The following is a 26,821-nucleotide window of genomic DNA, read 5'->3' on the forward strand; positions in this document are numbered from 1 at the left end:
TATCACAGAGTGTCATTTATTTAACAAAAACCAAGCCAAAGTGCAGGAGCTTTATTTATCCTTTTTTTTTTTTTTTCCCATTTTCTCCAACAAAGCTGGATGATACAAAGTTAGTGTGACCCAGAGTTATATTAAACAAAACTGGCTGAAATGAACCAGAACTTTCCTCTGAACGACCCCTCCATGTTTTGAAATCACTTCCATTCATTGTGTTTAACTGCTTGCAACCGTCTCCTTAACTTCCAGCAGCTCTGACATAAATTCTTCGATGACATTTTGTTTTTTTTTTATTAACGTCATTTAAAGCGACAAAAGATTAGAAACAAGTTCATGCAGTCCAGCACACCATCCCCCACAGTGATGATGAAGTAGAATTATTAACTGCCTGACCAGGACTGTTGTGTTGGATTATACAGATGCTGTGAATGTCATTTGTCTCCTTTGATTCCCTCAGCAGTAAAATATGACACATATCTGTTGTAGTCATGTTGAAAGAAAGAAAAAAAAAATAAAAAATCAGGTTTATTGAAACAACCCAGGAAACATTCTTTCCGTAGCCAGCAGCCTTCACAAGCATGCAGCTCATCCATACTAATGAATGTGGGAGAGATATTTGCTTCTTTTTTATTTCAAACAGCTGGAACTGTTGATCAGTCAGACCACATAATTTAGTGTTCAATTTATATCTCATTTACACTTCCAAAAACTCTTACAATCTGGCTAAAAATAGCACAGGTTTATAGCATGTGGAGCCACGGATCACGTGTAGATGTCGGGCATAGAAACAGGAGTAAAGGAAGTGATGTTAGACGCAGTGCGGCCTTCACGTCTTACTCTCAGATAAATCCTTGACCATCTGCTCCATGTCCATTGTGGACTCGTAGGCCTCACTGACCAGCTCAGTTCGCTGCAACACCTCTGGCACAGAAAAAGTCTCCGCCACCTCGGTGTGCCCCCCGTTCTGGTTACTCACCACCTCCTCTATCACCGCGTCCCCTGCCTCAATCACCACTCGCACGATGCAACTGGAAGCGAGGCCTGAAGGCGAGTCCAACTGCTGGTTCGTGGGCTCCTGGACGACGGCTGTCTCTGGGGCATAATCAGCCAGCGGTTGGACCTCCTCCAATTTTGTAGCTTCGTTCTCAGGAGAACTTCCACCGACCTCCTGCACAATGATGTTCCTCAGTTTCCTCTGCCGCGGGTTGTAGTTCTCGGTGCGTTTGTGGATTTGAACGTGTCGTCGCAGGTGTGCCTGAAGGAGATGCGAGTGGGTGATGATGAGTTAAGGGGGTGGTATTAATTCAGGATAAGAAGTAGTTTACTCAAATAGTCGTTCAATAAAAGAAAAAACAGTTGGTGATAGTTGAAAAGTTTTAAAGCTATTCTCCAAGAACAAATGCCAAAGACCCCCTCAGTTGTGTCCTCTCAGATATGACAGTTATTTGCTTGAGAGGTGCATCTTTTGAACAGAAATGTAAACATTGTCAACATAGCCTAAATGTCCACAGAAAACTTTATTTATTGTGATGCTGTGTATATAATGCTTTGTATATTGTATATGCAATTCAAAGACACTGTCCGGTTTAGTTTCAAACAAATTTGCCCGTCTGGTCGTGGTACAGCTAAATTGTACGGAAGCCCAGAGCGGACGTGGGACGTATAAACTTTTTTTTGATGGTTTTCTCAAGATAACGAGATAATTACGTCGTTATCTCGAGATAATGAGTTAATTTACCGATGGTTTTCGAGGCCACTTTTTCTCCCCAGTCCGCCCCTGTTTATATGTGTTTTATGTGTTTGCAATTTGTTTGTCTTGTAGAGATAACTTTCATTTCAGCCCGCGTCATTTAAGGAGACTGCCGGCTCGACTGCAGCTCAATAGGCGTTTACACCTAAGTGATCCTGTTGATATAGTCAACTTCATCATCGACCAGCTGAGGGGACCAGGCCGTCTCCATGGTTACCGAATGATTCACGAGAGGTGCCGTTATCGTTTTCTCGAGATAACGAGATAAATAACTTGTTATCTCAAGAAAACGAAACGCTTGTCACACCAGCAGGATTTGCTTTGTGCATTTTCACAAGCAGAATTGTTACACAAACGCTCCACATTCCATGTTTGATTCATAGGCTACTTTATTCAGTTTTCAATGAAAGGGGAAAAAATGGGTACACCTTTGCCAGAAATAAATAAACACATATAAACAGGGGCGGACTGGGGAGAAAAAGTGGCCTCGAAAACCATCGGTAAATTAACTCGTTATCTCGAGAAAACGATCATTGTTTTCTCGAGATAACAACATAATTATCACGTTATCTTGAGAAAACCATCAGAAAAAAGTTTATACGTACCACGTCCGCTCTGGGCTTCCGTAGAATGGGACCAGTTAGCAATAACAAGTTTGCTCTGACCCCCGCTCCCTAACACGGTGGTCAGTATTTTGGCCACCGTGGGCTTGGTGATTGGCCTCATGATTACATTTATACACATTATGTGGGTTTGAGTCCCATCTGGGGTATAAACTGCGAAGGTTTGCTTTACTATAAAGACACGGCACATCTTTTGGGTATTTCGCATTTATCAGACAGCAAAATATTGGAGCATCTGACCTCCCACGGTGGGAAGGATGTGAAGCATTTTTCACCTTCATTATATGTTTTATAGATTAACAGTTAGTCAATAAATCAACTAACAAACCTAGTGACTACTTCTATTAATGTTAATCTCTACATATCTTACCTACCATTTCACTTTTTTAGCGGTGACGTGTGGGAACTTTTCAGTCCTGAAGTTATGATAAATAAACAATAAACGAGCACTATGAGAAGTGGATTTCAAGAAAGCCCCGTCTTTGAACCGACCTGTCGAGTGAACTTGTAGCCGCAGTCGACGCACTCAAAGTTCCTCACGCCTTTGTGACGACGCAGGTGGACGCGCAGCTGCTCCTTTGCTGGTAAAGGGTGAAAGAAATTCAAATTCAACCCAGATCATGTTTCTTCATCAACATTTTTGCTCATCGAGACACAGGACATAAGCCAGGCGCGATGAGCGACCTGCGCCTTACCTTTGAAGGTTTTGCCACAGATGTGACAGCAGTGGGGGCGGCCCTCCTCGTGCTTGCTGGCCTTGTGGCGGAGCAGGGCGCCCTTCTCCGTGAAGCGCTGCTCACAGACGTCACAGCCGAAGGGACGCTCGCCCGTGTGCGTCCGCTGGTGCTTATCAAGACTGGCTGGTAACCAAACACACAGACTGTATTGAGTGAAAAGAAGACTGTATCTCTGACTGCTAGCTCGGGGTGCTGAGACAAACTGGTGGGGACAAAAAAGTGACTCCGGAAGAGAGCTTTTTTTTTTTCCCCTCTAAAAGTTTTTGCTCTCCAAGTTACATGGTTCTATGTCGGAAGTAAAATCAGTGAGACATGCAAGATCTACTACGGTTCAATGAAACAGCTCCAGCATTAATTCTACTTCTAAATGTTCAGGTTTTGGCACATTTTTAAGTGGCGTATATGAATGAAGCCACAGTGGGTGGTGGTGTACAAGCCTAGCTGTTCTGTTGGCGGTCATACATAAAGAGTAATAAAAAAAAGAAATGAGCCAATTATAATCAATCCTGTTCATGCAAAAAAAAAGAAAAGGTCAGCAGTGTTTACACAAACTGTACAGAGATGCCTTTTATACCTCTTCTAGACTTTTTTTTTTTTTTTTTTACAACTGAGGAAAAAAACTACAGCAGCAGCTCTGAGACAGCTGCTGTACTGTAACTCAGTCTATTTCTTTTTGAAGCAATGATTCATCTTCCACCAAAAATGAAAAAAAAAAGTACAAAATTCCTGAATGAAAATTTCCGGATCCTGTTACACTGTGGACCACAACTTGACGCCCATCTTTTTCACCATGTAGAAAAACATCTGTGTTGACGACTATCGCTGGAATACTTTTAGCTGGAAATGTGGCAATGATAAAAACTTACAAACAAGATCATTCTGAAGTTACAGAGTGCATCTTATTTTCTAACAGTGGTAAGAGGAGTTACAGATGTTTGTTGGCAATGGACCTGCAAAGCTTAAAGAAAAAGAAAAAAAAGATCGGGAAGTTTAAGTAACATCGAAAAGTAAAAACACCTGTATCACGCCTGAGTGCTCATCTTTGACTGTTATGAGCGTGCAGCTCTTGACCTTGCTGATAAGTAGGGATGGGAATTGATAAGATTGTTACGATTCCAATTCCATTTTCCACAATTCGGTTCTTTATCGGTTCCCTTATCGATTCTCATTTGGAGAAAAAGGACAACAAGCCGGTCGATTAGCATCAACTTTGTTTAGTTTAGAAGTAACACGAGTCATGACCTTACAAACCCAACAACGGTGAGGTCCACATTGGTCTATCATGGCCTGGGTAATTTGGTGAAAGGAGAAGCTGGAGGTAGAAGTGAACTGGGGGTAGTACCACCAGCCTCTGGCTCTGAGCCAGTCAGGCTCTGTCTCTCATGATTTCATCTAAATGTAATGCCTGAGAAGGCATTCATTTAACCTTAACCGTTACTAATAGCAGGTTTTACAATGAGGCAAATGGCGCTAACATGATAGGCAGTATTTGTTAGTTAGTTAGTTACCTGCAGTGTTAGCCGAGGACATGCTAACGTTGCTAACGTTGCTGCTGGGTTCAGATTCACCAACGTTAGTCCGGAGCAGATCGAAAACGCGACATTCCTTCATAGTTATTGCATGTTGGTAGTATTTCCTCCTTTTGGTGAAATATTCACTTTGCAAGTTGACCTCTTTTTTAGGGATGTGTAATCAAACTTTCGAGCGTTTGTGTTTACTGTTGACTGCTGGCTGCACTGGACTCGCCACGCAACGTTGCGTGTTGACGTCATTCGTGCCCACTGGAATCGATAAGGGAATCGTTTGCAAAATGGCCAAACGATTCCAAGGAATTGAAACACTGGGAACCGGTCCTCAACAAGAACCGGTTTTCGATTCCCATCCCTACTGATAAGCGGGCAAAACTACGTCAGCTCCTCTTTTTTTCCTTTCACCTCTCACAGTTTGCTCGGCTAAAAGTTGGAGATGCCACCTGACCACCACGAGAGGCCGTTACCTTGGGTCCTGAAAGTTTTTCCGCAGAGGTGACACTGGTAAGGCCTTTCGCCGCTGTGGACGCGCAGATGCATGTTCAGGTTGTTCTTCTGGGAGAATGCGTGGCCACATAAGTTACATACAAAAGGCCGCTCATTCCTGTGGAGCAGAACAAACAAAGTAATGGGATTTGTCGTGTTTTTAGTCACATTTTCCCCCTTTTTTTTAAGCAGCACTGAAACTACTAATAAAAAACCTGCTTCTACCTGTGAATGGCTTTGATATGCATCTGCAGCCCGTTGCGACTCGACGCTCGATGGCCACACTCCTCACACACAAACGGCTTTTCACCTCGATGTTTAGCCGCTTCGTGCACACGCAGCTCAGTACGAGTTAAGAAGGTTTTGGGGCACAGCGGACACTAGAAACGAAACATCGATGGTGCACTTTATTTGAAGGGGTTATGCATAAGACTTAGATGATCCCATCGTGACCATAACATCTATCAGGACTGTGAAGTTTTTCTCAGTATTTACAACACTTACAGTATCTCTAAATGTCATTTGGTCAGCTATTTGGTCTTATTTTCAATGCAAAGTGTACAGTTTAGGCTTCCCACTCATTAAAGAATGACCACATTAACTCTAAGTCTCAATCTTATCCACATCTCTTCATGGTACTCGACAGCTGGAACTAATTCAAAACCACAATCTTATGTTTGTGGGTTCAAAAGTGGCTTTTATTATTTACTCAAAAGCCGTAAAGTTGGTAATCCCCTCAAGTCTCATCTGTGTTTTCTTGTTAAGTTTTTGCCATGAATGAAAAGATCCCCTCAGAGAGCATGACCGAATCGGTTCCCTGTTCTGTGAATACAGTTCTGTAAAAATGCCAATCTGTCTGACCTCTGTGGTGCTCTGCAGATTCTAAGCAGAAATCCTCAGCCAGGGTGTTGACGGCTGATTTTGCTCATGATATGTCTTGTCGTGGAAGGACTGTAAGTTTTGAATCACAAGTTAAACAATAAAAATGCACTTTACGCTGGGTACTCACTGCATGTGGTTTGGGATGACCATGGATCTTCATCATGTGCATCGTCAAGTTCTTCTTGTACATAAACTGCTCGCTGCATGTTGAACACTTTATATGAAAAGAACACCAAAGCATGAGGATATTCACAACCCACATCAAAAGTCACTCATCTCTAAAGTTAACAACAAACTCTTGTCTTTTGAGAGCTCATCAGTTACTAAAGTTAAAACTGCTTGGGAACAAGAACTGGGTCTGAATTTGGAGGATGTCTGGTGGGACGCTGCTCTTCAAAATATCTACACAAGCTCACCTTGCGCTTGTCTCACACTTATACAATTCAAGGTACTATTCAGAGTTCATCTTTCCAAAACTCGACTGTCACAGTTTTATCCTAATATCGCCGACAACTGTGACAAATGTCAAGCTTCACCCTGTAATCTAACACATATGTTCTACTCTTGTTCATCACTTTCTCGCTTCTGGCAGAACTATTTTCATACCATGTCAAAAATACTTTTGACGATCATAAAGGTTTCTCCCCATGTTGCTATATTTGGGCTCCCGGAAGACCACAAACGGTTTACTTCCAAGCAGCTAGATATCATAGTCTTCACTTCATTAATAGCTAGACGCCATCTTCTTCTTCACTGGAAGTCAACTAAAGCTCCCTCCAGCTCTCAGTGGCTTAATGATACTATGTCTTTTTTAAAGCTAGAGAAGATCAGATACTCAGTGAAAGGTAACTCTGACAAATTCTAAGTGGCTTCCTTTTTTTTTTTTTCATTCTCTTCAATCTCTGCCCCCTAATTGATGCACTTACTCTCTCCTCTCTTTTTTCTTTTCTGTCTTTTGTCCTCCTTTTTATTTATACTAAGCAGCTTACACACACATGTACATATTATTATGTACATATTTTCTTTTTGGAGAAAACCTGGTCTGATGGGGAGAGACGGCATCCATCCCACTTTGGAAGGAGCAGCTCTCATTTCTAGAAATATGGATGAATTTATTTGCCACCTTAAAACATGACAACCCAGGGCTCAGACCAGGATGCAGAGTTGTAGTCTTACACACTTCTCTGCAGCTTCCCACCTGCTGCTACCCACCCAATCGATTAACACAAAAGGAGCAAATCCTCTTGTGCAAAAAGAAATTATTAAAACAAAAACTTTAACTGAACAAAAACATCAAACTATTAAATGTGGTTTGCTGAATATCAGATCTCTCCTTTCGAAGTCTCTGTTAGTGAATGAGTTGATTTGTGATCATCATATTGATATATTTTGTCTTACAGAGACCTGGCTGCAGCAGGAGGATCATGTTAGCATTAATGAATCAACTCCCTCGGACTGTTTAAATGTTCACGTTCCTCGAACCACAGGCAGAGGAGGAGGAGTGGCAGCTATTTTCAGATCAGGGTTACTAATCAGTCCCAGACCCAAGATTAGTTTGAGCTCTTTTGAATCTCTGATTCTCAGTTTTTCCCACGCAAAGTGGAAATCACAGAAACCTCTTGTGTTTGTTGTTGTGTATCGTCCACCTGGCCCTTATTCTGAGTTTCTGTCTGAATTCTCAGAGTTTTTATCCCAGTTAGTGCTGAGTACAGATAAAGTCATTGTAGTGGGTGACTTTAATATTCATGTAGTTGTTGAAAATGACAGCCTGAATATGAACTTTAATTCTATATTGGACTCTATTGGATTTTCTCAGAGTGTTCAGAGAGCGACTCACTGCCTTAATCACACCCTTGATCTTGTTCTGACTTATGGCATTGAGAGTGAACAGTTAACAGTGTTCCCTCATAACCCTGTCTTATCTGACCATTTTCTGATAACCTTTGAGTTTACATTACTTGACTATACAGTTTCTGAGAAGAAATTTACATATAGAAGGTGTCTATCAGAGGATGCTGTAACCAGATTTAAAGAATTAATTCCATCATCCTTTTCTTCACTGCCATGTGCAGATATGACAGAGGACGACCACTATAGTTTCAATGCGTACAGCACTGGACAATGTTGCCCCTCTGAAAAGGAAGGTAATCAGTCAGAAGAGGTTGGCTCCTTGGTATAATTCACAGCTGCGTGCTTTAAAGCAGACTGCAAGAAAGCTGGAGAGACAGTGGCGTTCCTCTAATTTAGTCTGGAAAGATAGTTTAATAACGTATAAGAAAGCCCTTCGTAAAGCTAGAACTGCTTATTATTCATCATTGATAGAAGAAAATAAGAATAATCCCAGGTTTCTTTTCAGCACTGTAGCCAGTCTGACTAAGAGTCCGAGCTCTGTTGAGCCAGGTATTCCTTTAACTCTCAGCAGTGATGATTTCATGAGCTTCTTTATTAATAAAATTGTTTCTATCAGAGAGAAGATTGATGGAGTCCTTCCCACTATTATCAGTGATGTATCATCAAATACAGCAGCTTTAGAAGTATCTTTAGAACCTGATTTGTATTTAGACGGCTTGTGTCCAGTTGATCTCTCTGAACTAACAACAGCAATAGTGTCTTCTAAACCATCAACTTGTGTTTTAGACCCAATCCCAACCAGACTGTTCAAGGAGGTTTTCCCATTAATTGACACTTCCATATTGGATTTGATCAATCTGTCTTTGTTGACAGGATATGTACCTCAGACTTTTAAGGTTGCTGTAATTAAACCTTTACTTAAAAAACCATCTCTTGATTCAGAGGTGTTGGCTCATTATAGACCTATATCCAATCTCCCTTTTATGTCTAAAGTTCTTGAAAAAATAGTTGCAGCTCAGCTTTGTGATCACTTACACAGAAATAATCTGTTTGAAGAGTTTCAGTCAGGATTCAGAGTGCATCATAGCACAGAAACTGCACTGCTGAAAGTTACCAATGATCTCCTCTTAGCCTCTGATAGCGGACTTGTGTCTGTGCTTGTCATTTTGGATCTCAGTGCTGCATTTGATACGGTCGATCACAGTATCTTATTACACAGACTTGAACATGTTATTGGGATTAAAGGAACTGCATTAGGCTGGTTTAAGTCATATTTATCTGATAGATTTCAGTTTGTTCTTGTAAATGAAGAATCTTCCTCACACACCAGAGTAAGTCATGGAGTTCCTCAGGGTTCTGTGCTTGGACCGATTCTTTTTACTTTATACATGCTTCCATTAGGTAACATTATTAGACAGCATGGCATAAATTTCCATTGCTATGCTGATGATACTCAGCTGTACTTATCTATAAAACCAGATGAACCCAATAGGTTGGTCAGACTACAAGCATGTCTTAAAGACATAAAGACCTGGATGACTCAGAACTGTCTGCTTCTAAATTCAGACAAAACTGAAGTCGTTATCTTTGGACCTGAGCGTTTCAGGGAGAAATTGTCTAGTTATATAGTTACTCTAGATGGTATTTCCTTGGCTTGTAGTTCTACAGTGAGGAACCTTGGAGTTATTTTTGACCAGAACTTATCATTTGACTCGCATATAAAACAGGTTTCTCGGACTGCCTTCTTTCATCTTCGTAATATTGTTAAAATCAGGAACATCTTGTCTCAGAGTGATGCAGAAAAACTAGTCCATGCATTTGTTACTTCAAGATTGGACTACTGTAATTCTTTATTATTGGGCTGTCCCACATATTCTCTGAAAAGCCTTCAGTTGATCCAAAATGCTGCAGCCAGAGTTTTGATGAGAACTAACAGGAGAGATCACATTTCTCCAGTTTTAGCTTCTCTTCATTGGCTCCCTGTTAAATTCAGAATGGAATTTAAGATTCTTCTCCTTACATATAAAGCTCTTAATGACCGAGCTCCATCATATCTTAAAGATCTCATAAGATATTTTCCTAACAGAGCACTTCGTTCCCAAACTGCAGGTTTACTTGAGGTTCCCAGAGTTTCTAAAAGTAGAATGGGAGGCAGAGCCTTCAGTTATCAGGCCCCTCTCTTGTGGAATAAGCTGCCAGTAAATGTCCGGGAAGCAGACACCTTTTCCACTTTTAAGACCAGGCTTAAAACTTTCCTTTTTGATAAAGCTTATAGTTAGGGATGGCTCAGGTGATCCTGAAACATCCCATAGTTAAGCTGCTATAGGCCTAGACTGCTGGGGGGCCTCATCTGTCACACCTTTCCTCACTTTACTCTCTTTATGTATATGTGACATTATTGTGGTCATTAACTCGTGTTTCCCTGTTCCAACAGATATCCTTTGAATGGTGTTACAGTGCCGCTGTTCTGGAATTGTTGTGAAAAAAAACAAAAAAAAAAAACACTAGAGGAGGTAGACTAGACTCTACGCTTTTTTTTTTTTTTTAACTCATCAAGATGCACATTATTTTGACCGTATCAATATTTTTGTTCAAACTAACACTATGGTGATACAATGCTCAATGTAAATGTGACATTGATTTCTAATCCAATGTGCCTTACCTCCCAATAAAAATATGAAACAAAAAAAAAAAAGTATGACGATATTTTGAAAATTTGGCATTTCTATACTTCACTGAGTAAAACATACCTTGTGGGGCATTTCTCCTGTGTGGGATACGACATGCAGCCGCAGCTCCTCTTTGGAGTTAAACGCCGAGGAGCATGTCGGACAGGTGTAGGTCTGGAATTACAACAGCACAAAGACTGATGTTTCCTGATAATGAGTGCAGCTAAAACACGTTTCTTTTCCCTCACTCACCAGCACTCTGGAGCAGTCTCTGGTCTCATGTAGGAAAAGATTCTCCTTTCTGAAGTATTTCTTTCCACATTTGAGGCAACCAAAAGGTCTCTCCCCTGTATGCCGCCTACAGAGAACACACATTAATCAAATCAAATCAAATTTATTTGTAGCACATTTCATGTACAAAACAATTCAAAGTGCTTCACATAAAATAAAAGCATTGCAGCAGGGAGTGTAAGAAGCATTAAAAATACATAAAAGAAGAATATAAAGAGAAACAAATAAAATCATTTAAATGAATTTAAAAACAAGCAACAGTCCAGATAAGTTCAAAAATAGCGTGCAGATTTTAATGCATAGACACATGAGAAAAGAAATGTTTTTAACCTGGATTTAAAAATGTCTACATTTGGTGGAAGTTTAATCTCCACTGGCAGTTTGTTCCACTTGTTTGCAGCATAACAGCTAAATGCTGCTTCTCCATGTTTAGTCTGGACTCTGGACTGGACCAGCTGACCTGAGTCCTTGGATCTAAGAGCTCTGCTGGGTTTATATTCTCTGAACATATCACAGATGTATTTTGGGCCTAAACCGTTCTGGGATTTGTAAAACCATCAGCATTAGTGGCTGTTCTTTTACAGTAATTCCAGGAAAATAAGAAAAACAGGAGGAATTCTGTACCTGTTGTGGACTTTAAGGTAGTATTTGCTCTTGAAGCATTTGTGGCAGGTGGGACACTGCACCTGGCCCTTCCTGGAGTCTTCCTCCACAGCATCGTCGTTCTTGTGCTTGTCTGTTTTACTCTGTGCCTTGCGTTTCTGTGCTACCGACGGGGGCAGAGCTACGGAACTGGACTCAGCAGATGGCGAATACTCTTCATCTGTGTCTTCAGCTAGGCCCTCAACATCTCCCTCATTGTCATCTTCTTCCTCTCCCTCTTCTGCTGCTGTTGCTCCGGTAACCTGGCAAACGCCATTGTCACGTTTGTCAATCTTCAGCTCTGTCACCTGCAAAGAGCACAAGACAAATTGAGGAAAGTCACTTTACTTGTCCTCTAAAACACCACTTATCACTTTTGTGATGTTTCTCCAGGAATAAAGCTGTGTATTTTACCTCCGTTTCAGCAGCTGGCTGATCTAGGTTTAAATCTTCTTCAGCAATTTTTGTAAGCGCAGCCCTTTTGCTGTTAGAGGTGGGGCTTGCATCAACAGTCACCAGTCGCTTGGGGCCCTTCACCACTCGACCAGAGCGCGTCTTGGTGGCAGCAGTTGCTGTGGCAGCTGTGGCAAAACTGACTGCAGTCGTATCAAGGCCGGACTTATCTGCTGCAGCTGTAAACAGGTTCTCCTCTTTGGCAGCCTTTGCATCGGATGAACACTTTCTAGGTCTGCCTCTTTTCCGCTTCAAAGGCAAAGGGTGCACAGAGTTTTCCTTGAACTGCTGACAGAGGTCCAGAGCTTCAGATACACACAGGCTGGATGCAGCTTGCCGCACCTTGTCCAAGTTGTCCACGTCTAGTTTAAGCTCTCCAGTGTACACGAAGTTCAGGAGCAGCTCCAGGCCGTCGCCTGGGCAGCCTTGCAGGCAGAACTCTGTGCTAGAGTTGGACTGCTTGAACAATTCACTGAAACAGGCGAGGATGCAGTGATGGGCAAGGTGAAGGACCCCATCTCCCACATTCAGCACAGCATCACAAAACCTCCCTGCTGCCCTCTGTTGGTTAAGGGAGGACAGGACACGTCGTGCATGGGTGCCCTCGACAGCAGACATCCCTCCCGCTTCACTGGAGACTGCAGCTACATGAAACACAGCACACACCACTTACTTTTACCGTTTCAGTTTATTTGTTTGTGTGCACAGACAGAAACATAAGGATTGCCGGTGATATGAAAATCACACATGCCCTGATGAGAGTATCTCAGACAATATTTTTGTCTGATTGTTGAAAAATTATTTAAAAAAAAAAATACAAACTCCCTTTTTTTCCAGAGTAAAGTAAAGTAGTCAAATTACTTTTTTTTTTACATAATGACCAAATATGCCAAATAAAATCAGCAAAAACTCATCAAACTTCAGTATAAGAGTACCTCAATGCTGTAAGAGCTAAATTATCTTGTAATAAAGTTAAAAAGATATCAAATATTTGATATATTTCGTGTTAGACAGCCACTCATTCAGCGTAACAGCATTAGCATCGACGATAATATTTACCGTCTACACGTTTACGCTCTAATATATTTGTTTCGGGAGTATTTAAACAGTTAATATAGCTACATTTGAAGACAGATTGCAACCCCTTACCCAACTGCGCACCTTAACGTTTATTTCCTTGCACATATCTTTAAAGACGCTCCCTTAGCGAGGTACGCCCCGACGGCTGCATCCGGACAGCAACATCTACAGAATAATGTTTTCATTCCAGTCTCTCGATAAATCGCACTAAATGTCAGTTAAATTAAAATAACGTGATAAAATAGCAAAGCTTAGCAACGTCTACCTTGTTTTCGTTTCTTTCAGGCCCCTCAAAATTGCGAAAAGGAAGAGGATGTGACGACATTTACGTCAAAACTCCGGGAAATGTTTTTGTTGCCCGGTGTTAAACGCTAATATTTTGAAAATTAACTATAAGAATGTTGCCTTGATAGTTATAAATTGTTAATAAATTGTTTTTAATATTTCATCTCATTTGACAAATGTATAGATGAAGAGTATTTTCTTAAATACTTCTTTGTAAATAATGACACTCCTGGAAAAACTATAGTCGACCATTTAGTAGCAGCGGTAAGTGCTAGATTGGATCAGTTGGAGAGGTACACTACGTTGCTTTGGAGTTCTGTTGCCTAACAACCAATTACTTCAGCTGGTCCTTCCGGCTGATCCAATGTCAGAACACCGCGTCTGTGTGGCTCACACACGCAAGCTAGCCAGCTAGCAGTGCTGTATGAACAACTGCCCAGCTTCTTGGATTCACATGAATGAACTATACAAATTTCCCTGCCAGTAAAGCCACAAAGGGCGCTTTCTGAACCTCTGCAACCTTTTTTCCCACGTGGGGGGTACGTTTAATCTATCAGACTGCAACAATATTAGCTAGCAGCTAATGCTAGTTATTGTAAAGGCTGTAGTATGTGATGTTAGCCATGATAACTTCACACCAAGTTTAAAGCCCAGGTTCCTTTATCGTCTGCCTTTTGGTTATTTTGTTTGGTGAATGGATTCGTGATTCAGTTTCACTTAATTAGAAACGTGGGTGTTTAACTTGTGTTTACACGGCCATTGAACTGTCTGTCACAAGAGTGAAACTAGCTATGGCTAACTTGTTTTTTAAACAAACAGCTTGTCAAATTGTATGTCGTTTGTTGACATCCTTTGTTCTAGAGCCAAAGAAACGGCATTTGATCAAACACGTTGCTTCTCTCTTCGCAGGCCCTCCACCACCTTTGTTTTCCACTATCACCACACACCTCATCGCTCACAAACTACAGGATCATGAAGGTGAACAAACACACTCAGATAAAAGGTAAATCTCAGAAATGGAAGGATGTGAAGGGCAGACGATGCAGGCCTCCCATCAAGTCGTCTGATCTCAACTCCAGTCCGGTCATGGTCAGTATAATAAAGGAGCACCAGGTGTCTGTGAAGAAAAAAGCCTCTGTCAAGAGGCTAAAAAATAAAGCAAAGACTCTATCTGAGCACAAGACAGTCTCTCTTGAGTCTGGATCTAAGAAACCATACTCTCAAGCTAACGGAAGTTCAGTGTTTACCTTGGAAGAAGAGACGGAGGACTTGAAGGACTGGAAGGAGTATTCCCAGTCGTTTCATGGGAACGGACATGTGGAAATCTCAGGCGACATGGAGGATGCCCAGCCAGGTAGACTGGAGGGAGAGGCTCTCCATCACTGTGCACAAAGAGATGACAGACAAAACCGCTCAGTGCTGGTTATGCAGAAACATCAGGTATGCTTCAGAGCATTTTTTTTCGTAGAATCAACAAATGCAGCAGTAATAATCTCCATGACTACAGGATTTCTATGATTGCATTACTTTCCCTGCAGACCCTGTGTTTCCGTGGGAAGTGCCTTTTGACCTGTCTATATGGTCGTGTAGAAGTAATGGGATTCACCATTGAAGAGGGCCAGAAGTCGTACCCCCTCTTCTCCCCAGCTTCACACTGTCCCCTCACGATTAGAGCACTGGAAAGCTCTGATTACGCCCGAGATGACCGAGCAGAGGCTTCGCACATCCTTCAGAAGTATCTTTCATCAGGTAAGCAGCTCACCTCCTTGTAGAAGTATATATCGGGACTGGACACTGAACTGCCGTTGCTTAGAAAATAATGAGAATCTCCTTTTTGCAGCGTCACGGAAAAAATTGCTAAAGAAGATGACGTCAACGTCGTCCGTCATCCTACTGGAACCAATGGAGACACCTCTGACACGCTTTCTGTCAAGCTTTGCAGATCTCAGTGAATTGTTCAGCCCCACCATGGTAAGACGGATGATAAACTTTTAATGTTTGTTTTTAAACTTAACGGCCTCGCCCCATCATATTTATCTGAGCTTTTAACAGTTCGCAATCCTGGTAGAGCTCTGAGGTCAACAAATCAATTTTTGCTGGAAGTGCCCAGGTCAAAATACAAACACTGGGGTGACCGAGCCTTTTCTGTCGCTGCCCCCAGGCTCTGGGATAAGCTCCTCGTCGAGCTGCGTCTTATTTCTGACCTGGGCCTCTTCAAATCTATGCTAAAAACCTACTTATTTAGGATTGCTTTTAATACCCAGTAGTATGAGGACACTTTTATCTTATTTAATCTTATTTGATTTTGTTGTATTTTATTGCTTTCACTGTTCTTTTATTGTTTTTATTTGTTTTTACTTATTCTTCTCTTTATTTATTACCTGGTGTAAAGCACTTTGGTACATCGTAAGGATTGTCTGTATAAATAAAATACATTTACATTTACATATACAGTAACCTGTCCAAGTCCAACCACATAAGAATTTTTCTTCATGTTAGTTTTAGCTATAATCTGTCACTCATCTGTAAGTTAATGTTAAGGTCATTTTCAAATGCCACACAAACTAAAGCGCTTGCTTACCGCATGTTTGCAGGGTGAACTCATGTCAGCTGTGCTTGACACTCCACTCAATGGTTTGGGTATGATTCCCCTGGCCAGCACCATCGAGGGCCTGAAAACGTCCGGGAGCTACAGAGATGCCCTCAACATGGTGGTGAACGCATGCAAAGGTGAGCACTCGCTAGACTCTGTGACACCTCTGGAACACTTTCACACGTGAACATTTCTATCACAGTTCTTGTTGATGCTGCAGCTGCACGGGGTTCAGTGCACGGAGGGTTATCAAAGTCACATCTTGTTTTCGTGATCTCAAAGGCACCATGATGGATGTATTGCTCATTCTGCTGTCTCTTATGAGCAATGACAAGTAAAATATCTTTGGTGAAACATTAAAACACTCATTTAAGAATATAATTTCATCTTCTGCACTGAGTTTTCAGTTTCAATACATCACTGTCTGAAGAGATCGATTTCCAGAAAACTCATTCACATAAAGAATGTGAGAACATTGGAGTTAGCTAGAGTTTAACCTGTCAACATTACCAATTAATAGCATCATTGCAATTGCAAGATTGTCTCTGCATAATCATCATAGTTGTCTTTATTCACCTATAGGAAAACTTGGTTGAAACGAGCTGTTGTTTATCACATGTCATGTCCTTGTGCCCCGTGTCTTCTGCTGTAAATATGTCATATCTGCCATGTGCAATATTTTGTTTAAAAAGCTTAAAAGCTATGCAGATATAGTTTATAATTCATTTAGTTTCATTTCCAATAAATAGATGTTATTTACTTTTAAGGGTGTCCATGTCTCAATAAATTCTTAGTAGTTGTTATGTATACTATAATGATGCCGCCTGGCTCCACCATAAGACGAGCACACGTTCCTAACTGGCATCATATCTCTGGGGTACTTTTGCTGTATCGTGGGCCGAGCGCCACCCATGAGGATTACCATTGGTTGGCTTCATATGTTTTTGTTGAGTGCTGCAGCGAAAGTCAGAAGCTGACATTGAAACCGTCGCACGCATGCAACTAACACACACAAGTAAACACACACTCATGTGCAGCTGTTACCTGGAGACTCACCAGAGACATATCTTCCATTGACAGGAGACATGGAAGGTTGTGCTGTTATCCTTGTATGTGGGATCAAGAATGTGGGCAAGTCGACATTTATCCGCTTCCTCGTCAATACCTTACTAAATCAGTAAGTTTTCACGAAGACACTTTGCTTTTATTTGCACATTAAATGTTTCCTGGTGTTTCTATACTATTTGTATGATTGTCCATCCCTCTCAATGAGATTAAGTGCTGAAGCTGATGCTTACCTCGTTCTTGCTGTATTGCTGCTCGTCTTCTGTTTCTTTGTAAAAAAACAAACAAATAATGGCATGTTGTGATATTTCTTTATTTTATTTTCTGGTAGTACTGCTAGTGTGGACTATTTGGAAGGGGACCTTGGTCAAACAGAATTCACCCCTGCTGGTTGTCTGTCTTTGCTGACCGTCAGTGAGCCACTTCTGGGTATGATTTTTTTTTTTTTCCTCTTCTTCTCTAGTTGCTGCACATTTTTTTTACTCAATGCCGCTGTTGTTATTTTGTTGGTTTGTTTATTGTGTAGTATTGGATGCAGTTAAACACTTCTCTAAAACCACATAAAAGTCCACAGCCTCATAGTCAGTGCTGATGTTAGAGGTACAATGTTATATGTTTAAATTGATTTATTTTTTTAAGACATTATACAAATACAGAGCTCTAGCTTAGTTTGTTTATGTTGCGCCAAATCGCAACAAATATCCTCTCAAGGCTTTGTGTTCATTAGGTAGGATAGGAGAGGGATATCGGCTTCTCTTCTAATTCTGTAAGAAAGCAAATAAAATGTCTTCATGAAATTTTGATGAAAATGCATTATAGTAGTGTTCTGGGATTTTTGTAAAACTCGAGATGTAAACTGTGAAAAGTAGCCGCTCCTGCAGCCCCCTTCCAACTGGACCACCTGATGGCTTCACAAGCGAATGCGTGTTGAGCCGAAAATGAGCAAAACCACACCTCTTACTCATGGCTTTCCGCAGTGAGCCACAGAGATGAATGCAAAGCAGAGATTTATGTCTTTGCTAACTCGAAGCGTCTCGGCACACAAAATGTTTTCTCGTTTGCAAGAGCAAACACAAGAGGCTTTTTTTACCCTCATGAAGTGGCTTGTTTGAGGTATTTTTCCAACATCTATAGCCGCATTCGGACAGAGCCGTTCTAAGAACGGTCCTCCTCGAATTTCGTTCTGAAAACTGTCCTTTCCCAGCGGAACTGTTTCAGTTTGCATTCTCACATGAGTCGGGACCTGATAGAGACTGATGTGACTCAACCGTCTGCGACAGTGACGTGTTACTTTAGCGCCACATTCAACAACAAAACAAAACAAAACCCGGTAAAAGTAAGGAGAGAAGAAAAAACACCACAAAGAAGCTAATATGGAAAGCGGGGAGGCCACTGTGTTCATGGTCTGCATGATGGTGATATTAATCATGGACAATCACATCAGGTGTCTAACATGGAGGCTGGAAGAGCTCACAGAGAGTCAGGAGACGAAGGATCGAGCGCAGGCCATAATTCTTGGTTTCATGAAGGAAGGAGAGCAGAGCGCCCAGACAAAGGAGACGACGTGTAAGTTTAACTTATTAAACACGCGCAGGTTGTGTCCGTGTCGTATGAGGAAACATTTCAGCCGTGACAGCATGACAAGGGGCTAGCTACCAACCACCAAACACCTCCGTCAGATGTGTTCCTATAGAACCCAGAAAAGACCCGACCTCGGAGAAGGAGCTAAAATGGTTATAGGAACTGAGGGAGATGGTCCCAAGTTCCTGTATGTGCGAATGCGGGAAAAAACGGCCCCGTTCCTGAAAAGGTTACAGGAACTGCCAAAGATTCCTACAGTGCGAATGTGGCTAATGTATTAAGGCTCTAGCATGGTTGCCGCGTCTGCTAGCGCGAACTGTGTTGATGACGTCATGATTTCGTGCCGGCTATATGTGGTGGCGCAAGTCGATGCGCCAGTAGTTGCAATTTTCTCCGTCACAGAGGTGTCGCTGCTACGTGAAGGTTGCCGCTACTCTACAGCGAAGAAAGTCGAGAAGAAAACGATGCCACTGTCAAGAGCAGGAACACTTTCATCAATGATACTGCTGCAGTATCTGGGAGATGAAATGCTTTGTGTGTTTCTGTGTTTCACGAAGTTCGTGAGCCAAGACAATTCAGTTAAAAGAGGTGAAGGTCTGAAGCCCCCGGCATCACCACTTGGAGTCTCTGCCCTCTTCTTTGCCTTCACGTATCTGTCCCGTAGCTTCTTCCACACATTCTTACAGAACTCTCCCTCTTTCCCCAAAGTTCTGCCAATCTCTGTCCACCAGTTTTGGGAGTTTACGTGCTCCCTGTGCTGTTTCACTGCAGTTTCGTACAGCTGCCTGTACAAACACACATCCTGACTGAGCCTAGTCTCACATTGGTCCATCCGGTTCGTCGTTCTCGGCGCAGCCAAGTTAAAAATCGACTGGTGCACGACAACGCGCTGCGCCGTCTTTTCAAGGCAAGCGCCAGGCCTGAAATGTTGTTTTGACGTCACGGGTGGGCTGCGCCGTGAGCGACGCGTCAACTGTAACTCCAGCTTTACCCAGAGTAGAATGCAGTCTGCATCCTCTGGTTTAAAAAAGCAGGCAGAAGTACAGCAGCTGAAGAGTCTGACAGCATATACATTTAGAACATTTTTATCTGTATATTTGCTGTCAAGCACCTGTTTTAAAGAAGCGGCTCTCAAAGCGTGACAACAACCCAAAATTTACCTCCATGTTTATTGGAGTTTCTTGATGACATGATCAACTTAAAAACTAACCAGCTGAGGCAGTTGTTCTATTCATTTTGCCTTCTGTGCCTCTGTGACACCAACATGAACAGGCTAACTTACAAGCAGGTCATTTTCTAGGCAACAGCTTTGCACCAGTAAAATCTTGACTTTAGAACTGCAACATTGTCTTAAAAAAAATAGCAAAGAACAGAAAAACTCCTCAAAGTAAGTTTAAACACAATAGCTGTTGTGTCAGTTTGGTTATATTCTAGGTACACAGGCTGATACAAGCCTGTGGCAGCTGTGGCAGCAGAAGTTCCCTTCAAATTTAAAACAGTAGACACTTAAGGTCAATTTATGGTCGGTAGTGCTGGGCGGTATGACCAAAAATACATATCACGGTATTTTTTTTTCATGCATAATTAGGTGTTCACAGCATTTTCTACAGATTGAGAACAGAATTAAAAATTAAGATAAAAACTCTTCAAAATAATTCCTTTGTTAATAATTGGTCACACAGAACTTTATTGTATTAATATTCACATCTTCATTGTAAACAAATTAATAACATAGCTAATTACACTGGTCGGACTGTTCAGCTCTGTTTCAGACTGATACCTCCGGTTCAGGCTGGTCCTCATCCTCAACACGCACTTCTCTTTTTCAATCGCGGAAAATATTTTTCAATACTCATCTGGATTGAAGCAGCAAACATTCAGTGTAAGAGTTTAAAAAACCTAATTTATTTGATTCACAGCTGCTAGTGTTTAGACCTCGACAACCCAACTACATTTTTTTTTTTTTTTTACGGCAAACTTGCGACTAGTTAACTTTATAAAGAAGGCGTAATCGCTTGTTTGCTATGGGTCGGGTTGGGACGGGACAACATTGTATTAAAAATATTTTTATAGGACTTTTTAATGTGTGACTTTATAAAGTTTCTTTCTGTTGAGCTAATCTAACGTGACGCTGAAGCTAGCAAGCTTCCAGGCATGATCTCGCTGATGGAGACACACGCGGTGTGCACGGAGGGGAGGGGCTGTGTGTGTGTGTGTGTGTGTGTGTGTGTGTGTGTGTAGGCTATGTGAGAGAGACGCGTGACTGACAGAGACGGAGGGAGAGCAGGGAAAGGAAATGCAGCTTAATGAATCCGAGTATTTTTTAAATAGCGTTAAAATTAGACAGTAAACATGCGTGTTTAGAAGCGCAACACTGAAAAGGGTCCCGTCTCAAACAATGTTGCGCGACGCAGCGTTTCCCCCGTTGTGTAATCAAATACACCGGTATGGCGGTATATTAAAAATTCATATCATAATGAAATTATAAACCGGTATTCAGTGTGAACCGGTATACCGCCCAGCACTAATGGTCGGTGACGCAAGACAAGGCGCAAGACACAACGCAAGCCCTTGCGCGGTTGCAAGCCCCCCCTTGCGTGCTTGCGTGTGTCACCTCGATTTTCTAAACTTCACGCAAGACGCGAGCGCAAGCCACTATCTACATCACATCCGGCGGTGTGTTCATCTTCCGGTTTCATCCCCTAATAGAAGACCGCTGTTTTCGAACGCCAAGGTAGTAAGCGAAGAAGAAGAAGAGGCATGAATCCACTCGAAGAGAGACTTGCCGAAGAGGTCCTGGCGGTGAATTTCCTTTCATCATAGTAGGCTTGTCATTGAAAAAACCCGCTGCTCCACCTACTGTCCTGGCGGTGAATCGCCATGCAGCACATGCAACCGCCGACAAAGCAAAATGAAGCATAAATGTCTCGAGCCATTAACGCAAGCGCAAGATGCAAGCGCAAGGGCAGTTAAAAGAGGTATAAATCAAGCTTTAACCAGCCTGTGAGTACTGAAAAACCTATTGTGATAGTAGGTAAGCCTGAATGATCTGTGTGGTCTTTATTTTTTAGCTGTCGCCTGAAAAATACATTCTGTGGAAATTAAAGATTAACATTAATTTGCTGAAAGGTGGCATCATGAGACTTTAATGTGTATCCAGAACGTCTTCTCAGCATGTTTGAGTTTGGAAGTATCAGAAGGCTTGTGCTGTGTTGTGTTTCAGGTCCTCCGTTCACACACCAGCGCACACCAGAGCACACCATCTTCTACGGTCAGTCGTCATGCGAGTCTGACTTGGACCGTTACCTGGAATCTCTGAAGTCCTTGTGGCGTCGTCGCCCCCAGAGCAGAGAGACGCCCGTCATTATCAACACAATGGGCTGGGTCAAAGGTCAGCTCGGGCTCCCCTCTGTTACAAACTGAAGCTATATTGACAACTAAAGAAACAGTAAGAAATGTCTGTCCTCGCTGTCCACAGGATTTGGACTCCAGCTGTTGGTGGACATTATTCGCTTCCTCCCAGTTTCCCATGTCATCCAGCTCAGTCATAGCGGTACCACCCAGTGTCCCGCGCTCACTCCAGAGTTCCTGAGGACAGCACAGGGCTGCCAGACGCACCCACCTTCCCAGACTGCCCTGGACGAGTTTACGGAGAGCCACTGCCCCCCTAGAAACTACTCTCACCATATTGTACAATCAGATTTTCAAGGTGTGGGGCGGCAAGGAACAGCGTAAGTGCACGCCTGTCATCTTGAGTTGGTTTTGATATGAAGGTTGAAAGCTTTCAGTGCTCCAAACCCCTGGTTTCATGTTACATTGATGTATTTGACAGGAAACACCAGCGCACTAATGAACACAGAGAGCTGTCATTGCTGGCTTACCTGAGTCAGCTGCAGTCTCCTGATCCTGGACCAGTTAGACCTCTGCACAGCCTCACCCCATACCAGGTACATGAGAAACATGCGCTTGCATTTGTTGAACAGAATCCCAGTATTTATTTCTTTCCATTTTGATCTCATTAGACCGTTGCTGGAATAGAATCTGTAGGATCACAATCACAAGCGTTCAGAATGATTTACCAAAGGGCTGCCCTATTAAAGGGATAGTTTGCCTCTTTTGACATGAAGCTGTATGACATCCCATATTAGCAATATCATTTATGAACATTGACTTACCCCCCGCTGCGTCCTGTGAGCCGAGTTCCAGGCGAGTTTTGGCGTTGACGAAGGTAGTCCGGCTAGTTGGCTGGGGCTAAACAAATAAAGCGTCTTGCTTCTCAAAACAATATGCGGTCAAAAGAGTAATACATTTGCATCACAAAATCGTTTTGCATGAAAAAGTCAGACCTCGCATCGCTTGGCGCTATTTTTGCCTCCCTTGATATCAATGCGTCCAATGTAAACTGTGCAGACCGAAGAGCAGACCGAGCACTCCCCTGCTTCCGAGCAGTAAACACCGTAACAGGTGCGGCTATCGGCAGGTGGCTGGACGCATTGATATCAAGGGAATAGTTTGAAAACATACTCTTCTTATGTCACTTTTTTTTCGTGAAACAAAAATGGAGAAATAACGTGTCGACCACCACAAAACGATTCTCCCTCTCTGTACCCACAGGTGCCTAATACAGCTGTAGCGTTGGGTGTGATCCATTGTGAGGTCATTCCCACCCACATGTTTTATGCTGCTAATGCCAGTCTGGTGGGACTCTGCTGCCTGGCAGAGAAGGTGGCAAGCAAAGGAGGTCCTGTCCTGCTGTCACAGGCACCCATCTGCCCTTGTGTTGGCTTTGGTACGTTTCCTTTTTTTTTTTTTTTTTTTTTTTTGTTTGTTCTCCTTGTTTAACTTGCAGTCCACTACTGCGTGTATAAAAATGAATTATGATTACGAAACCAACCAAATGTTTAACCTCGTTTCCACTATGCAGTCCGGTACGGGTCGGTTCAGAACGGTACGGTACAGGTCGGGTCGCTTTGGGGTCAGCTTGCGTTCCCACTGTACAAAGGGGACCCTCAGGGGTGGGTGGAGTGCGGGCCGAAGCGTAAATAGCAAATAACAAATAACTTCCATAATTTCGAACCACCTCCGAAGCTTCTTCAGCTTAATGCGACAACGGCTCGCGGTCCGGTTGAAACCACTCTCTGCCATTTTTTCAGCAATCAGCTGGAAAACTTTTTGGTTTGGCACAGCGCCATCGAGCTCCCGCTGCACAGCCTCCTCACCAACAACGGAGAGCAGAGCCTGGAACCGGTCCTGTGTGCTCGGTACCCCAAGCAGCACGGTTACAAAAATGTTAACGGGTACCATGGGACCGGTGCGCTTTCGTGGTAGTGGAAACACTGAAATAAGCGAACCGTTCTGAACCGACCTGTACCGGACTGCATAGTGGAAACGAGGTTTTACTTTGTTTTCAACACACACAAGTTCAGTATGTAGAACAGTATTAAAGTGCTAACTCTTTGTGTCGAACTGAGATGTACAGTATCCGTGTGCATTGGTCATTATGTCAACAAATTGTGACATCACAACGCCATTACGTTAGGTGTCACTGCTGAGAAAGTGACCGCTTTCTGCTACACTGCGAGAATAGCATCAGAAGGAGGCGTACAGGAAGTCCATAACTCATGCACAAACATAACTACGCAGTTTCGTGAGATGTCCGACCAGACAGAACCGCACTAAAGCAGCCAACTAACTCTGTATAGTGATGTCAGTTTTATTGCACAACATAAACTTAGCTTTTTACACTTTTGTAAAGCAGTTTATAAAAGCTGACATTTCAGGTCCAACCATTTTCAGAGTTTAAATCATAATACAGATCACCTGGTATATAAAGGCTCCTGGGCTTTCATATGCAAAGACAGTTCCTGCATAATAAAGTGTCACTTACTCCTTTTCCCGTTTGAGCCATTGAGGTATTGAATTGTTTGCAGAAGTATGCAACTTCACCACTAGATGTCAGTAAATCCCTCATGTTGTTCCTTTAAGCCCAATATGATAGTTTAGGGATTTTCATTGAAATCAAGCAAATTGTTATTCCAGGCTAATGTTCGGTTGGGCTGGTGAAGATGGAATTTGATCTTATGATCCCAGAGACGGAATGTTTGTGTTTAATTTTATGTTTTTGGTTGCATAACTGTTGAGATTGGATGTGTACTACCTTGTAATATCCTCCAGGCGTTCTTCGAGGTATCGATATGGCACGAGGTTTGTACTTCTTGCTGACCCCTGTAGATCCCTCCGTCCTCCGGAAGGTCAACTGCCTCCTTTTGGGAGCGATTTCGTTGCCTTCCTGCGTCCTCACAACACAGGTCAGTCGCCAGTTTATACACAATGTGTTTTTAAATGCTAGGACTGGTTATAAAGTGGTGCATCGATATCTGTCCTCATTTTTAACTTGGAAAGTGTTTTTCTGTTACAGCCTGGCTTCGAAGGGGAGACGCCCTACGTCACTACAGACTACAGCTTTGATCTCACTGGTGCAGGAAAGTTGAGAGTCTTCAAGGGACTTACGAGGCCCAGTCAAAAAGGAATGCAATGACATTTCTTCACAGCAATTCTTTTTGCCTTTTACATTTGTTGACTTGTCATACAACAAACCAGACAGGCAGGCAGGCCAGTCCTGTGAATGTGCACAACTGAAGCCGAGTTTGGACTCTGCTGGAGGAGATGGCTGCCATCCTCATACCTGTCTTCAGCTTTTTCGCGCTCGCGTCTTACAACCAGCTCCTGCACAGACATTTGGTGGCACCGAGAAGGAGTTTAAAGTTTCTGTATCTCGCATGCGGACAACGATAGAATACATAACCTTGTATTTGAAGCTCTTGTCTGACGTCTCCTCTTTGCTGGTTACATTCCAGAAGTAAAAACCTGCCAGATATTAAACGCAAAACAAATTTGGTTCAAACTTTGTGCTCTTTTCTTTTGAATCGATCGTATCACTGGTGGTTGTTGGACCTGTTACTTAGGAGTCATATATACATATGCATTTCTTCAAAACAATGGCAAGTTTAAATCTATCACACTATTCAGTATAGTCCATGATTTAGTCAAGTAGTCTGTTCATTTTTGTCTTGTGTTTTGGGATATAATGTCCACAGTAAACCCTTTCCACTTGGTTTATTCTGACTTCCAGCAAACATGGAAGAGGAGGGCAAGGCCGGCTACGTAGGGGTCTGTAAATCAGGCAGATTTGTCAGTATTGTGTTTGTATGCCAGTCAGAGGCTTTACTGAAATGTCTCCATTTTTAACGCTGTTAAGCTGATTTAAGGTCTTCAAAAGGACCACTGTCTTGTTACTGCACTTAAAGGTCATTCAGAAGCTTTTGTTCACAATTACGTTGACCTGTGTGAGACACAAGAGAGAAAAATAAATAAATAAATAAAGATTTTGTTGGTTTGCAGGTTCTAGCTTATTTCCTCAAGGGGGCAGCAGACCTTTAACATGGCGGCCTTTGCTTTGAACCTTTGAACAGCGAAGGATGTTAATTGACAAAGTGTCTCAAAGGCAGGAAAGTTACAATAAAAACCGTCTGTGGACCGGGCTGTGATGGTGATTAACCATAATGATTCATGATGTTGTTGGGAGGCAAATTGAGAACAACTGCAAATCTGAGTGGAGTGTTTAAACATCCCCTCCCTGCCTCTCTTTGTTCGCAGTTCCCCGCTCCTCTATTGAGGCTGGGAGCAAACAAACAACACAGATATATTTTGGCAGAGCCATTGTTTTGGCTTTGTCAGGTCAGATGTTTTCCTCAGAGACCTCGTGCAAACCAAACCGAAATCCCTCTGTAGATGCGGCATTTCAGCATCTTTATTGTGTGGCTTTGTAGTAATTCTTTATTGTGTGTTGAAGTGAATCAATCTGGGTATTTGGGCTGGTGAGCAGACAAAACGTAAGGGATTGAAAAAACTTCCAACTTGGCCAAAATTGAAATAATCTCTCCTATTTTCTGATATGTTACTGAGGTAAGAAACTACTTGCCAGAATAGCTGATTATGAAAGGAACTGTTAAATGTATCTACAAAAAGAGTATCTTTTACTTTATTACTATTGATTTAATTCTCATTGTTATTTGTGGAGGGTATGGATCTGATTAACTTTGAGCTTTAACAAGAAAAGTACGAAGGAAATATACTTTTTCAAAAAAAAAAAAAGGCTGCATTAGTTCATATTCTGACATTGCAGATTAAATGAACATTTGTTCTATTCTGAGAGCAAATTTGTCTTGATAGAATATGTTAATAAACTTTTAAAAGTCACTGATGACTCCATCTTTAACCTTTTGAATGTCCAGAAATCACATATAT

The 26,821-nt window shown here is 42.2% G+C and overlaps 2 protein-coding genes across 4 annotated transcripts; one reads left to right on the forward strand and one right to left on the reverse strand.

Moving 5' to 3' along the window:
• On the reverse strand, positions 1-13,283 carry zbtb48 (zinc finger and BTB domain containing 48). Of its 3 annotated transcripts, none has more exons than XM_075475798.1 (11): positions 13,256-13,283; positions 11,872-12,554; positions 11,440-11,765; positions 10,777-10,882; positions 10,606-10,698; positions 6,132-6,218; positions 5,348-5,502; positions 5,104-5,240; positions 3,066-3,230; positions 2,863-2,951; positions 1-1,252 (listed from the first exon to the last, which is right to left on the reverse strand). In XM_075475798.1, the coding sequence occupies exons 2-11, from the start codon at positions 12,526-12,528 to the stop codon at positions 824-826; spliced, it is 2,244 nt and encodes a 747-aa protein (XP_075331913.1). In that variant the 5' UTR covers positions 12,529-12,554; positions 13,256-13,283; the 3' UTR covers positions 1-823. The 3 variants fall into 3 exon arrangements, with proteins under 3 accessions (XP_075331913.1, XP_075331911.1, XP_075331912.1); XM_075475796.1 differs by having other exon boundaries at positions 13,072-13,276; XM_075475797.1 differs by having other exon boundaries at positions 13,060-13,276.
• A 347-nt stretch (positions 13,284-13,630) lies between these two features.
• nol9 (nucleolar protein 9) lies at positions 13,631-26,662 on the forward strand. The gene is made up of 13 exons (XM_075475283.1): positions 13,631-13,814; positions 14,185-14,715; positions 14,814-15,024; positions 15,116-15,246; positions 15,870-16,005; positions 16,949-17,045; positions 17,265-17,362; positions 21,738-21,905; positions 21,993-22,245; positions 22,347-22,461; positions 23,129-23,303; positions 24,689-24,822; positions 24,933-26,662. Exons 2-13 carry the CDS (start codon positions 14,248-14,250, stop codon positions 25,050-25,052), a joined length of 2,106 nt encoding a protein of 701 aa, XP_075331398.1. The 5' UTR covers positions 13,631-13,814; positions 14,185-14,247; the 3' UTR covers positions 25,053-26,662.
• The last annotated feature ends 159 nt before the right edge of the window (positions 26,663-26,821 follow it).

This window comes from Odontesthes bonariensis, chromosome 10 (assembly GCF_027942865.1).
Source record: "Odontesthes bonariensis isolate fOdoBon6 chromosome 10, fOdoBon6.hap1, whole genome shotgun sequence".
Classification (NCBI taxonomy): Eukaryota; Metazoa; Chordata; class Actinopteri; order Atheriniformes; family Atherinopsidae; genus Odontesthes; species Odontesthes bonariensis.

What these genes read in the sequence shown, in the direction of transcription:
- zbtb48 (XM_075475798.1), bottom strand. Translation starts at nt 12,528, where the DNA reads ATGTCTGCTGTCGAGGGCACCCATGCACGACGTGTCCTGTCCTCCCTT. An exon ending in TACCTTAAAGTCCACAACAG is followed by an intron (nt 10,883 to 11,439) that starts GTACAGAATTCC and finishes TGTTCTCTGTAG; the next exon opens with GCGGCATACAGGGGAGAGAC. An exon ending in GAGACTGCTCCAGAGTGCTG is followed by an intron (nt 10,699 to 10,776) that starts GTGAGTGAGGGA and finishes TTGTAATTCCAG; the next exon opens with ACCTACACCTGTCCGACATG.
- nol9 (XM_075475283.1), top strand. Translation starts at nt 14,248, where the DNA reads ATGAAGGTGAACAAACACACTCAGATAAAAGGTAAATCTCAGAAATGG. An exon ending in GTCAATACCTTACTAAATCA is followed by an intron (nt 17,046 to 17,264) that starts GTAAGTTTTCAC and finishes ATTTTCTGGTAG; the next exon opens with TACTGCTAGTGTGGACTATT. An exon ending in CACAATGGGCTGGGTCAAAG is followed by an intron (nt 21,906 to 21,992) that starts GTCAGCTCGGGC and finishes CGCTGTCCACAG; the next exon opens with GATTTGGACTCCAGCTGTTG.